Raw genomic sequence first — 14,173 nt, 5'->3', positions numbered from 1 at the left:
ACCTGACATGGAAGTATGGGGAGAGCTGTTTGTAGGGAAACTGCCAAAACTAAGGGAGAGGCCAGTGTCCTTGTCAGAGAATGTGGGGAGAAAACAGCACCTCTCCCTCAAAGGCAAAGGACTGAGCTGAGCCTGTGTCCTGTCGTCCTCAGCCAGGTCAAAGAAATCTTGTCTTTGCTTAACTTGAAGTAAAATAACTGGAGCTATTTTAATATAATTGAATACACAACATCTCTGGTCAGACTCTGGTTATTGATCCTTCATACCCCATATCCACTGGCTGTTCAGTGATAGAAAAAAGTTGGATTTGGGCCTTCTAGGGTGAGACTCTCCCAAATCAAAGCAGTTGACAGTGTGGCTTATCTTTTGGCACTGATGAAGCAGAGGAACCTTAAAACCTGTGGAACTGGGCCCAAAGAGAAAAAGGTAAGTGGAAAGGACAGGACTCGGCCAGGTACTTGAAGTAACCTCTTGGGAGAAGCCATACTTCAATAAAGGTGAGTGTTCTGGTTCTTTTCTTGCTTTTCATCCTCCTTTCCTAACCCAAAGGCAGTAATGGTTTACTCTCTAAATGTTCCCTTACTCTGTATGGAAAGCAGTAAATCTAATTAAGCTATTTATAGAGATCTTTGGTACACTTGGATATTTTTTAATTCCAAAATAAGCCTACTGTTCTCACAGTTTATCAGTTTTTAAAAGATAAGAGGGTACATCTTGGTTAAATATTCCTAGTGTATCAGTGGACAGCACTGATTTATTTAAAAATGCTAGATATTTATTGTAAAAAAGCAGACACTACAGAAAATATTTTAAAATGCTAGATATTTACTGTAAAAAAAACACACACTGCAGAAAATAAAAACATACATACCCTCCTTCTGGGTTTTAGTGACCACAGATTTAAGGAACACGTAGGTCACTTGGTGAGGCTACACTTTTTTTTAATACAGTTTAAGTTTCTCTGCACTTTTCTGGTCTCTGGGAACGTGCCAGGCTCCAGTGGTTTGTGAGAGTGCTTCATGGCCAGCGTGGTGGGGAGTGCTGGGAACCAAGTCCTTGCCACGCTTGTCCCCTCACCTGTGTCATGGGGTGCACGTGCTGCCAGCCAGGGAACAGCTGCTGCAGGCTCAGAAAGATGAATTACAGGTTACTGTGCAAAGTAAACCGATGGAGATTGGGAATATTTGCCTACCCCTGAAAACTGAGCTCCAGGGGGAACCTTATCCCACCCTGTAGCCCCATGGGGGTTCTTCTCCCAGGCAACCAGCAGCAGGACAAGAGGAAATGGTCTGTCAGGAAAAGTTTAGATTGGACATTAAATTTCTCTAGAAATTTCTTCATGGAAAGGGTTGTTAAGCATTGGAACAAGCTTCCCAGAGAAGTGATGGAATGGGCATCCCTGGAGGGATTTAAAGGATGTTTAGCTGTGGCACCTGGGGACAAGGTGGGCTTGGCAGGGCTGGGGTAATGGCTGGCCAGTTTTCCAGTGAGTAATAACAGCAACACCCAGTGAAACTCTACATGCACTGCCCAGGGAGACAAGGTCAAATCAAACAGGCTTTTCCTTCAGCTGCTCTTTGATTCTCAGTTTCTGACTTCACAAATTTATGTATTTTCATGTCCTTTGCAGTGTTTTAAGTTGGTGTCTGCGGCAGCTGAAGGTTTTTAGTGCCTTAGCTGTTCTCTGAGAGGCTGTACCCCTGTGTAAGTGGGGGCTATGCTTGCTAATGCTTGCAGGTAGTAAACTAGGAGTATTTCTGGTGTAAATTGAGGTGATAGACCACAGGAAGGATTGGGATTACCCTGTGTAATATTTTCTCCCTCAAGTGGAATCATTTAGCCACAGACCAGTGAGGGAAGGGGGAGATGAACAAAAGGTAGAAATGTGGGTCTTGGCCCAAAACAGCCAACAGGAAATTTTCCATTGACCCCACTGGGTTTTCACTGGGAAAACACAATCAGGAGCACAGAAAAATGAAGTTCCCACATGTGCATGTGGAGCAGCCTGTCTTCCCTGAGACCTGTTCTAACTCCCCAGAGCCCTGCAGGCACCAGGGCAGTGTCTGACCTGTGGCACCCAACACAGGATTCAGATCCCACTGAACTGAGCTTGCATTTTTGCTGGGTCCAGTGCCAAGTCTCAGGCATGGCTGTACCATTTAATTAGTCTTTCAATTTGATAGTGTGAAACTGCAGTTTCACCTTTCCTTTACATTTGTCCATGTATTACTCATGTCCTGTAGGAACTGGTGAAATGAATAAGGAGAAAGCACCACCTGGCACTGCAACACATGTTCCTCTTTTATTTCCGTGGCTTGCTCTGAAAAATCTGTTTCTATATATATTTTTTTTTTTTCTTATATGTTTGGGTAATCCTATGAATCTTCTTCCCCTAAGTAGGAATGATTCCCATTCTATGGAAAGCAGCAATAATTCCAAAAGCCAGCAACTAACTGAAGCTCATGGGTGTCTGGATGGTGGAGCAGGTGACACCTGCTTGGACTCTGGGGTTGGTCCTGCTCCCTCTTGTCCTGCAGGTGAGAATCTCATCCCATGAGCTGAGGGACTTCAGCAAGGGCAAAACTGCCCTGCACTGAGCAGATCACAGTCTGAGGAGGGCACAGAGCCACGGCCTCGTCCTGCTGGAGCTGCTCTCCACAGCAGGATGAGCAGCGTGCCTTCAGTCTGTCAGCTGGGTTGGTTCCCTGCTGTCCCCAGGACAAGGAATGCCTGTGGTGCAGTGCTTTGTTTTCACAGTGATTTTAAAAGTACTGTACTGCTGGCCTGGAACACTCTGTACAAGGTTCTGAGAGCAAGGACTTCTTAAACACATCTGCAAAGGTTGTGATCCATAAAGATATGTAAGTCTGTCTTGTCTGTTGAAGAACAATGGAGCTGAGAGACCTTGGGAGCTCGTTTGGGTCAGGATGTGCAAAAACACTTCTCTAAAAAAAAACCCAAAAAACCAATTATGTGTGACAAACTACTGTGTAAATGTGGTGCTTGGTACTGTTGATGAGAAAGGAAAGAATTCTAGTAAAGGCTAATTACAATGTTTGGTTTGATAGCTGGCCTCAGAGCCCCCACAGGTCCCAGAGCCTGACAAAGTGAGACCGGCCATACTAGCCTTCGCTATTTCTGGAAGAACAGGGGAAAGGGAAATGATAAAAACATTTTGAATTTCCTTTTGAAATTAAATTGCTAGAATTAGTATTAGATACAACAAAATGTGGTGAGGTGGTTTGTTTGTTTGTGGGGAGGGATTTGTTTTTTAGTCAATTTTGATCAGCAAATACAAAAATGCTTCAAACTGACAGAGGGCAGGGTGATATTGGTTATTAGGAAGTTCTTCCCTGTGAGGCCCTGGCAAAGATTCCCAGAGAAGCTGTGGCTGCTCCATCCCTGGAAATATTCAAGGCCAGGCTGGATGGGGCTTGGAGAAACCTTGTCTAGTGGAAGATGTCCCTGCCCATGGCAGGGGGCTGGAATAAGATGATCTTTAAGGTCCAAACCATTCTATGGTACTATGAAAATTTTGAATACAATAGGCATAACAAATTTGACCAAACCTAATGGGCTGATGTTTAAATGTTTTTCCTTCTAGCTTGTATCCCTTGCAGTGGACTGTAGGAAGGAGGCTTCGTCTTTGGGCACAGAATCCAAAGATTTCTGCTGCCTGTCTGAGATCACCAGGTAATTTTCTGTTGCCAGCATTAGCCTCAGAGAGACTTTTCTTTCAGAATCCTGTTGTTGGAGACAGTGCAGTTTAATGAAGTGCACTGATGTGCTCAGAGCAGCTGCACTGCCCTTGCTGTCACATGCAGTGCCTTGTGCCTGCTGGCCAATTGTGCCAGGAGCACTTCTACGTGTCAGAAAAATGTGCAGAGATTATGGATGTTTGTCAGCATCTTTCTACTGAAAAACAGAGCCTAAGAAAAGGTTATGCTGGGCACCCCAGCCTCCACCTTCTACCTCCATGGAAAATCCCACCTTGGAGCACCTGGTGCAGCATCTGCCAACCTGGAGAGTGAACTCTATTCCAAAATCCTGAGGACTTTGCTCCTCTTTTCCTTGTTGCAAGACCTAATCTCTTTGGCTCTCTTTGGTGGTGGAAATTATCACTCCCATTATCCCCCTGACACTTCCTTATAACACCACTGTTGGCTTCTGGATCCAGCTATTTACCCCACACGTTTTCCTGGTTAACACTATTGTACAGTTATATAATTAATTTGGTTAATTACGCTTAGAAAAGAATTTCAGGGTGGAGACACAAGCAGCTCATCTGCAGGCAGTTTATTGTGTGGTTCATTCCCTTTTTGAGAAATTGTTGATCTGAATCTCAGAGGCAGCAGAGAAAGGAAACTTTCATTTTCTGCCTCTAAAATGACAAGGGGAGGGTTTTGCTGAGTGCTGTTGCAAGGATCAGTTGTCACTTTGGTCTCGAGAACTTCCTAGAGCAGGCAGTGCTTTATAATTCCAGGGAAGAGAAGACACTTTGCAATAGATCTTGCTATTTGCTTGTTGCTATAAAAAGACTGGGAAAGGGAGGTGGGGAGGAATCTGTTCTAAACCCAGCTGGTACCAGCTCAGCCCTTCAGAGAAGAACAACACTTAATTTCTCTTGTATTTCTTTGACCCAGTTAGCATTGCACAAATGTTCCTGATCACAGGACTGTCTAATCCTCTCTTGAGTCCTGCTGAATTTTATCTTGTTGACATCCTGCAGCAATTAATTCCGGGAGCTGACCCTGCACAGCAAGGAGGGTGTTGTTTTCTGTCTGTGTGCCCTTGTTCCAGCAAGCCAGGTTTGAGCAGAGGCAGCATGGAGGGCCAGCACAGAATCTGGCATCTGAGGCAGGGATGTCACCATCCCTCGGGGGCTGGGGATGCCTCACACCCCAGCACACCTGAAGGAAAGCTGAACACTGAGCAGCTCAAATGTCATGACAGCCTGGCTGTGCTTTATGTCACCTTGTAGTGCCTGAAGGAGCAGGTGCAGTGACATTTTGGAGAGAGCTGGGGCTGAGCCAGGCTGGGAGCAGCAGCAGTCCCAGCTGCAGCTGCTCTGGCCCATCCCCATCAGCTCTTCTGGGCAGGAGCAGGAGCTCACCTGCAATATTTGTACCACCAAACCCTTCTCACCTGCAGACAGTGCCAGCTGTTAGACGCCCATCTGTCCTAAACTGGGGTCTGGAGTAGGGCCTGGCTGTTTCTGGATTAAAAACCAGGCATGATCAGGCCTGTGCTTGTATTTGCTTCCCCTGAAAACCAGTTTTATTTTGTACTGTTTTCCACAGCTGGCTCTGTGAGCAGGGACCATGTGCAGGTTCCTTTGCTCTTTGTGCAAACCAAGCTCAATGTGCAGCTCCCAGCTCATCCCACTGATGAGGCTGGGATGGCTGCAGGCTCAGGAGTCAGGGGTGGCCCCTCTGCATTCACACAGCCCCCAGCCCACAGGGCCTGGGGGGAGGCTGGCACTGCTAAGCAGCCAAGAAGGGATTTGTGAGCCAACATCACAATTTATTCTGTGCAGTTTTTGATGCTTCTGTAGCATGACCTGAGGGGGAATGTGAAGAACATCTGGAGCAAATTTGGTATTTCTTGTGTAATTGCTTTGGAGCCCGGACACTTGAGATGTGGCATCTCCCTGTTCTGAAGCTGAGCTAGTGGAGCTCAGCCAGTGCTCATTGAGTGAGTTGGAGCAATACAAAAACATAAAACAATTAAGGTTGGAAAAGCCCTCTAAGATCACTGACTTCAGCATAGCACTGCCAAACCCACTGCTAAGCCATGTTCCCGAGTGCCACACCTACATGTTTTTTAACACTTCCAGGGACAGTGATTCCACCATTTCCCTTGGCAGCCTGTTCCAGGGCTTGACAACCCATCCAGAAATTTTTCCCAACACCTAATCTAAACCTCTCCTGGCCCAGCTTGGGGCCATGTCCTGTGGTCCTGCCACTTGTTATCTGGGAGGAGACATCAACACCCACCAGGCTACAGCCTCCTCTCAGAGTTTTGGAGAGCAGCCCAGCACCTCTGGTATAAACCATATTCTCTCCCACATACTCACCATTCAGGAAAAAATGACAAAACATTCAGCTAAGCACAGCTGATTTGCAAATGTCACATTGTGCTGCCAGATGAGATGTGGCAGTGTCCCTGCAGGCTCCTCCTGCTCCCACCGTGCGTGACCACCCGCTCTGCAGAGCAGGGATCTGCTGGTCCTGAGGGACAAAGCCCCTGCAGGTGTGTGAGGCACAGGCAGATAAAGCCTTGTGCTTTACACAGTTTTTGTCAAGCTCACAGCAGGCTGATGGGCTTTCAGCTAGGTTAATTTGAAAGCAAAGACAAGAAACAGTTGATACAATGCTAATACACGCAAATAAAAAAAGTAATAATTTGATTTTCCTCATCAGCTGCTATTAGAAATCTCTGCTTTGAATGCAGCACCCCATTATCCCCATTACAAGCCCATTCCAAAGCACTTAAAGGCTCCCTTTGATTTAAATGGCATTTGGTCAAACTTTATGTAGCAACAAGCTGGTATTCTAAAAATGCCCAGACTTTCTACAGCTCTTTGCAACAGCCCTAGGAAGCATTGCCTCCAGGACCATTAATTCCAGGAAGGCTGCAATTACCAGGAACAATATCTCTCTATTTGCACAACATGTATTTTGCATCAGCTCTAGCTGTGTCAAACAAATCTGATTGTACTTGAGAATCCCTGAGCATGGGGAAAGGCCACAAGCCCATGGTGTGGCACTTCAGGGGTCATCCCTGCTGTCAACTGTGGCCCATATAAGTGATGCCAGCCACAAAAACACACGTGGGCCCTGGTGAGCAAGGCAGAGAGCTGTGCCTGAACCTTCTGGCTCTTCAAACTCAAGCAGTAAAGCTTTCAGCCATCACTTCCGAGCTCTCTTCTGCCCACGTCTACAGCTGCAAATGGAAAATACAAAACACTTTGCCATTAATCACAGAGCTGGTGGTTCAGTCAAGGTTTCATTCAAAGCTAAGGGAATCCTGCTTAGTCACTAAATGCAGTTTAACTTCATTCTGCACCATGATAAATGAAGTAGTCTCCACTTAGGAAGGCTCAAAGTTAATTAAAATATGCCCTTAATGAGCAATTAGGCCCAAATGCAGGCACTTCAGGGCAGGGGGAATGCCTGAAGCACCACCCACAAAGCCCCTGCTTTCAGCTGAGGCATCCTTGGGTTTTGCCTCGGACTCAGGTCTGATCTCCTTTAAAGGTGGAAGTTTTAAGTTTTCCTTGGAGCTTTAAGAGCTGGATTTTTTTTTTCTGAAATCAAAAATAGCTGCTTTAGTCCTAACTTCAGAGTTAAAGACCTTTTTAGAAACTGATTTTGCCACCTTGCTCATAGCCCTGCAGCATCTCCCTGTTTGTGTGCAGCCCTTCAATCTCTTGTCTCCCACATTGCAGCCCCTGGCTGAGAGAGCCCCATCCGTGGTCTATCCCTGCCTGTAATCACTCTGCACAGGCTCATGTTTTCCTTTGTTTATCACCATCTCTCTTGCTGGCTGTGTGGGCACAGAAAGGCCCCTCCTGGCTGGGAGAGGCTCTCTGTGCTGCAGGAGTTTCTGAGCAGCTCCTGCACTGCACAGCTCTGACCACTGAGCTGTTCCTTCCTGGCCTTTGGTTTCAGCTGATGGGTACCTTTGTCATTTAAAGATGTCATGGATTGACAAGAAAGGAAAGAGTGGGACCGTTTGTAAATTCTGGTCATGACTTTCTGTGTCCAAATGCATTTGCGCTTTGTAGCAGGAGGAGGCTGCATGATCATGCAAGCAAAATTGCCATGAATGCTCACAGTTTGCTTGTGAACTGGATGTGAAGTCTGAGACTGAAAGCTGCTGGTGGGATTTGGATACCAATTCCCCATTCAAATTAATCCAAATCCCTTTGGCAGTTCCGATGATCTCAATAAATGAGATTTTTCTGCCAGTGACTTCAAATGCAGAGCCTGCCGTGAGATTGGCCATGGAAGCAGCATGGCTTTTGTCTCTCTCTGTGACCTAAATTCCTAGATAAGGTTTTCTTTCTTGTCTGGAAGCACTTCTGAACAGGCAGCAACTTCTGCAGGCTTATCCTGACCAGCGATTCCTCAGGGGCTGTTCTGCAGAGAGGGAAAGAGGGGGAGCATTTTCTGATGGCCCAGGTGTGCATCCGTGGGGTGAACAGGGAGAAAAGTGCTCTGTGGCCTGTAGTTACAGGCCACGTTATTCCACCCAACAACATCCAATTTTTTTTCCTTTGGTAGGACTGCAGGCTCCCTCAGCAGCTGGCAGAGAGGCAGAGAGGCTGTGACAGGGGAGTGACAAGGCTGCCCCAATCCCCATCCCCTCCCTGAACCAGCCCAAAGTACATCTGCAGCAGGTTGGTGATGTACAGCTGCAGAACTGCCTTATCCAGGGAATTGGTGCCTATTTAAGCATGCAGTGATTTCACAAGGACCAGCATGGTCATTTCCAGAACAGCTGATGGTGAAGAAGGTGAGGACTGTGCTTTTCAAAACAGGGTTTAAGTGAACTTGAATGGAGACAAACCTCCCTATCTGCTGCCTCTGTCCTGTGTTAAACCAGCTTTTCTTTTCTTACCTGTCACAGCTTCTCCTCAGCAGCTGGAATTGCTCACCCTGGGGCTCCTGGCCCTGTCACTCCTGCTGGGAGCTGCCCTGCTCCCTCCCTGGCACCACCAGCCCCACATTTCCCTCCTCCCTTCCCTGCCTTGCCACTTCTGTTACCCTAATTGCCCACGTCTCTTTGCCCCTATCTTTGCTCCATCCCAGCAGCTTTGGCTCCTCTTGAAAAACCCATTTGCTTGAGCAGAATCTCAGTTTTCACTTAAGAAAAAGTATTCTCCAGAAAGAGCCAGTTCACTGCAAAGCTTCACTGCTCCAAACTTGCCTGCACCTGGAACTAACACTGTGTTTTTAAATGGTCCCAGCTCTGAGCCCAGCCCTGCCACCACCCCAGCCCTGCTCCCAGTCCTACATTGGAGAGTTGGAGGCTTTCCCCAGCTGCAGCTCTCACCTGCTGCTGTGCCTTTTTGCTCTGGACAGAAAAAGTGATGGGTTTCAGGGTGTAGAGACTTGCAGGACTGTGACAGCTGAGGAGTCCCAGCCCTGGGCAGCAGCTGCAGAAGGGGTGAGGTGTGAAGGCCTTTGGTGACCTGGGAGAGTGAGAAGGTGCTTGCATGGCAAGTCACAGCCCACGTGCTGTGGATCAGCCCAGCACTAAAAATAATGCCCTGTGGAATGCAGGATGGAAACAACAACTGGATGGAAGGATTTTATTTGTTTCCTCTGTCAAAAGCAGTGATACATGCAGTTGGCACAAGACTTGTTAGGGATTAGAGTCATAAATATTCACATGGAGAGAAATTTAAGTGACAGCAGAGCAGTGAGGACAAGCATTGCTTAAACCCCAGCATCTACCTGAGAAGGGAGGGGCAGGTGTGGAGGAGGCAGAGCAGGCTGGGACCTCCCGGGTTCAGCTTTCTCCAGCAGCTTTAATGAATGCTGGAACCACCTTCACTTCCGTTCTTGCAGTGTGGTTAGTTCAAAAACAGAGCTGAGAAGCAGCTCAGCTCCATAGCACTAATGAGTTTCAACAGGAGAAAAAAATATTTGAGGTAAGAGATGTGACGCTGAGAAGCTCAAACACTCTCACCTTTTGATCCTTGAGCATATTTACACTCATGTTGGTGCTGAGTAGAAATTGCTTTTTCATTTAATCTGCTTGAGGGTGGTTTGGAAATCACTTGTGAGCATTTTTATAATTGCAGCTTTCCAATGCTGTTTTTCATCTTAGCTGCTGTTGAGCAAACAGCCTGGTCCCTCTGCTCTCTGCTGTGCCAAAACATTTATTCCTAGTAGTAGTAATAATTAGACTGGTATTGCTTTGCAGTTTTCTCAGCTACATCTCCTGACTGGCTGTGGAGAGTGTGGCACCAGACACAGGTGGGTGAGGTTGCTCTGACTGCAGGAGAAAGTGCCAATGGCAGCTCCTCTGATGGAGAAGTCTCTGTGTGGCAGTGACTGGGCATGTGCCCGCTACCCCATGCCAGGAGTTCCCAGCCTTGTGGGAATGCTTCTCATCCTAGAGACATCCCATGTAGCAATACCATCAGCATGAATTGTTTGTATATGCTGTGTGCTGGGTGGTTGGGACATGCACATTTGATTTTTTTCCATGATTCAGTCTGGCAGCACGAAGCAAAGCTCAGTCAACATCATCAGCATGGTCAGCTAGGTGAGAACACAGAAGCACAGGTATGAAGGGAAACACAGGTTACTATTTCACATTCAGGTTCTATCAGCACCAGCCCAGCACTCCTAGGCTGCCCCTCAGCCAAGGCTGCTCTTCTGAGCCTGCAGAGCTCTGTGTGGGCTCATGGGCCCCCACACCTGAGCAGCAAATCCCGTGGGTGCCCGTGGTGTGCAGCCTGGCTGGGACAGTGCAGAGTCCAGCTTGATGCCTGTTTACAGCTGGCTCCACAACAGCCACAGCCCCAGCACAGCAATGCCCACCAGGGCTCCCAGCTCTCCTCCTGCCAGGGCTAAGTCCAGGAGAAAAAGGAACAGAGTTGTGACAGGGTAAGCACCAGGAAAATCCCCACCCAAGGAGTTGTAATATTCTCCACCTTGCCCTCCAGCAAATCCTCATAAAAGACTTCTTATGATTTTTAAGAAATAATTCTTTATGCTACTGCTCTAATGGGTGACCTCTCCAGTGGGATCCTGGTGCTGAGGCAGGGATCTGTGTTGGGTCTCCCAGCAAATGTGTGTGTGTCAGAGAGAGTGCATTTCCTACTGTCCGAGTCTTGGGCAAAGGGTTCTTTTTTGAATAACTGAACTCAAGTGTCAGCAACATCTGCCTGCTTGGCACTGGCTGGGAAGCACTGGTATTTCAATGTTCCCACTTCTTCTCCAGCACAGATGGGATTTGTGTTCTCTTCAGCTCTCTCCAGCTTTTCTTCATGCTCAGGGCAGTTCTAGGCAGTATGTGGGAGGAGATGCTTTATGAACTGTTGCCTTTCCAAAATGAAAACTGATTGCTGTTTCCTTAGCAGATGAGACCCTGAATTGTCCCTTTGCCCACGGATGAGGGATATGATGGATCACAAGAGTCTGCCTGACTCGCATGCATGTTCAAGCCATGTTTTCTGTGTGAGGACTCCAGGGAGAGCTGCTAGAGCACAGGGTGGTTATATCTTGTGAATAAAATTATTCTAAGCAGCTACTTCTTCACACTTCAGCAATGGCTGGGAGCAAACAAGCTTTTATCTTTGCTTCTTTCCAGATGCATCTGTGCTCTGAAATCCAGTTATGGATGGTGGCTTTTTTAGGTACCTGGAAAGACTCGAAGTATCTCTGCCTAGTGGGAACATCACCCATGACATTTTTGTCACAGTGAGAAGTTTTTCTTCCTTCTTTTTCATCAATGCCTGCAGTATTGAACAAATTCTGCCTTCCTACAGAGCAGGGCAGGGCTGGGTTTCCTGCCACCTTCCCTCTGGCTGAGGGTGCCAATTGCTCTTCAGTGTTAATGAACATGGGGCCGTTTTCCTTCTGACCGTGGTTATTCCCTAAAACTGTTCCCTCATCCCTTCTGAGATACCTCAGCTCTGGGCATACTGCTTCTTTCTGAACTGGTCTTGGGGAGGGAAGCCTTGGAAAACTGAACACTCGTGGAAAACTGGTTTTCCCTGTGTTTTTTATTTCCTGGTTTGTGGGATGAAGGTCACCATCTGGGGCAGAAGAGTTGCATTGTGAGTAACCAGTGCTGGCACTTTCACCATAGGAAGAAGCATTGGAGGAGCAAAGATTTCCTGTATTGGTGTAAATTTGTTCCAGGGGGTCCTCTCTGGACCAAAAGTTGGTTTCTGCAGGTGGGACTTTTCCCAGTGGCACCACACTAGAGATGAAATTGGTCAATTTACATTTTGACCTTTCCTGCTGTGTCCCCACAAGCGGTGGAGAACCTGACACATCCTCGAGGGTCTTCAGGGTCTTTCTGTCCTTACCCTTACGTCTGCTTTCCAGAAGGGCTGGGAAGGTGGGTCTGGCGAGGTGGCAGATGGATTGGATGTAGTCATCACTGGAGTAGGAGTCTGGGCTGGCTGCAGCACTGCCAGCACACTTGGGGTTGCTGCTGGGATCCTCCATCGCTTCCTCGTGCGTTTCCCGTATGGTTGGGAGAGGCTTTGAAAGGCTCAGTCTGATCCGGGGTGCCATGGCTGCAAAGAACAGAGCAGACCTGATCAGCATGTGAAAACCTGCTCTGGTAAAGAAACCCTGGGCTTGTTTCTACCTGAGCCACCTGATGTCTTCTTGAGGTAAACACTGCTGTTAACAAAAACCGCTTTTGAAAAGTTTGCTGGCAGTATTTTATACCCATGGCTTTATAAACAGCTTCGTAAATGTGCCAAAGAAGCCAAGTCATTAAATGGGGCAGTAAATAGAAGGTTCATTAAGGAGATCAGCAATGGTGCTCCCTCCCTCCTTAAGCAATGCAAGGGAGCACAGCTGGAGAGGTGTGGGGCAGGGACATGAACTTGTCCCACTGCCCTTGTGGAGCAGCAAGGCACAAACTGCTGTCCTTATTTAATGCTCCAGGTCTGATCACTGTGACAGGGCTCTGACTTCACCCTTAGTCCCAGCAGGAGCTGAACCCAGCAGGAGAGGAGCTGCCCTGTGGGAAGCACCACCTACATAAAGCAACATTACAGTGGTCTCTTCTAGAAGCTGTAGGTGAGAATGTACAGGGTCGCTTTTATCCATAGTTCATAAATGTAGTTACAGAGAGGTAGGTCCTCCCCTGAGTGCTTACACAGAGTCAAAGAGATTTAGTTAATGTCCTTTATATTCAAATAGTCACCCTCAACTCATTTTAGGATGGATTTCCATCAAACTGCTCCCACTACTCAGTTAAATATATTGAATTACAAATTTTTCAGTATATTTTGTGCTGTAGTGTTTTCTAACTTACTGATTTTTTTTTTTTCTCCAAACACTCCCCCTGTGCTTTGCTTATCTCCCCTTCTGGCAGAAATGACCATATAGCCTGGATTTTTTTTTTCTGCTTCCTCCAATGAAATTTGTATGTGACTAATCTGCAGACACAATATAGCTTTGTTGTGTGATTAAACGCAAAAGTGCTTTGCTGGCTATTTTAATGCCTTGCTTGTCACTGCTGGAAATAAATCTGGCTTTGTTGAACCTCCCTGCAAAGCTGCAGATCACACACGGAGCACAAATGAGCAGCTCGTGCCGAGCCCAGGGTAGGGCTCGCCGGGTGCCCATCCCTCCCTGCCCATCCCTGCTTTTCCTCATGTGCTGCTGGTAAAGCCAGCCAAGCTGGGATTTGCTGACCTGAGAGGAGGAGATGCTTGTTTTAAACCTTAGAGCCCTTTTATTATCCTTTTTCCTGCCTGCTCCGTTTCTCTCATGTCTTCAAGCCTTGAAGAAAAGGCTTCTTCATCCCTTCCCTCCCAGCCTTGCCTGAGCTGGGCAGCGTCAGAGCCTGGGCCCGGCGGTGAGAGCGGAGGATGCTCCTGGCGAGGGGCGCGGGCATGTCGCGTTAAATCCCGACAGCGCTAATCGGTAACTGAGTCCTGCCAACACGCCCTTCCTCCGGAAGGAAATTTAAATTACCTATTTGCAGGTAAAACACTCTCCCGATGATGGCATGGATCAGGTCCCGCCCGATGCGATCGCCTTCGCCCTGGGCACCGCGCTGGCACGGCCGAGGTCACCTCCCCGCCACCCGCGGCCCCCGCGGAGCTGGACCCGCTGCCTGCAGCTTCCCTTCCACCGTGCCGTGAGCATCCCCGGCTGCCAGCACCGCGGATATCCCTAGCGACCCCCGCCACAGCCGGTGGCCAGACCCCCTCCCCTTACCTGCGGGCTCGGGCGCTGTCGTCTCCCGCGGCTGCACGGCTCTGCCCCGCTCCCTGCTCGCGTTTCCAGCACGGGAGATGCTGGCTGACACTAACCCATGCGCCAGCTCCCTGCCTCAGTCAGCTGATCCCGCTGCCTGTTTTGTTGCTGTTGCTAAATATATCCCGCTGGCTGCCTGCCCTGCCCGAGCCGCAGCCGGCGGGCGCCGAGGCACCGGGGCAGCCGCGGGCACCGGCCGGGAC

The 14,173-nt window shown here is 48.2% G+C and overlaps 1 protein-coding gene across 1 annotated transcript; it reads right to left on the bottom strand.

Annotated features, from left to right (window-relative positions):
- Nucleotides 1-10,730: 10,730 nt before the first annotated feature.
- LOC121332355 lies at nt 10,731-14,008 on the bottom strand. The gene is made up of 2 exons (XM_041397756.1): nt 13,932-14,008; nt 10,731-12,268 (listed from the first exon to the last, which is right to left on the bottom strand). Exon 2 carries the CDS (start codon nt 12,264-12,266, stop codon nt 11,277-11,279), a length of 990 nt encoding a protein of 329 aa, XP_041253690.1. The 5' UTR covers nt 12,267-12,268; nt 13,932-14,008; the 3' UTR covers nt 10,731-11,276.
- Between the last annotated feature and the right edge of the window lie 165 nt (nt 14,009-14,173).

This window comes from Onychostruthus taczanowskii, unplaced genomic scaffold, assembly GCF_017590055.1.
Source record: "Onychostruthus taczanowskii isolate IOZ18803 unplaced genomic scaffold, ASM1759005v1 scaffold14, whole genome shotgun sequence".
In the NCBI taxonomy this organism is placed as follows: domain Eukaryota; kingdom Metazoa; phylum Chordata; class Aves; order Passeriformes; family Passeridae; genus Onychostruthus; species Onychostruthus taczanowskii.
The sequence above is the reverse complement of the archived record's forward strand: the minus strand, read 5'-3'. Positions and strand labels throughout refer to the sequence as shown.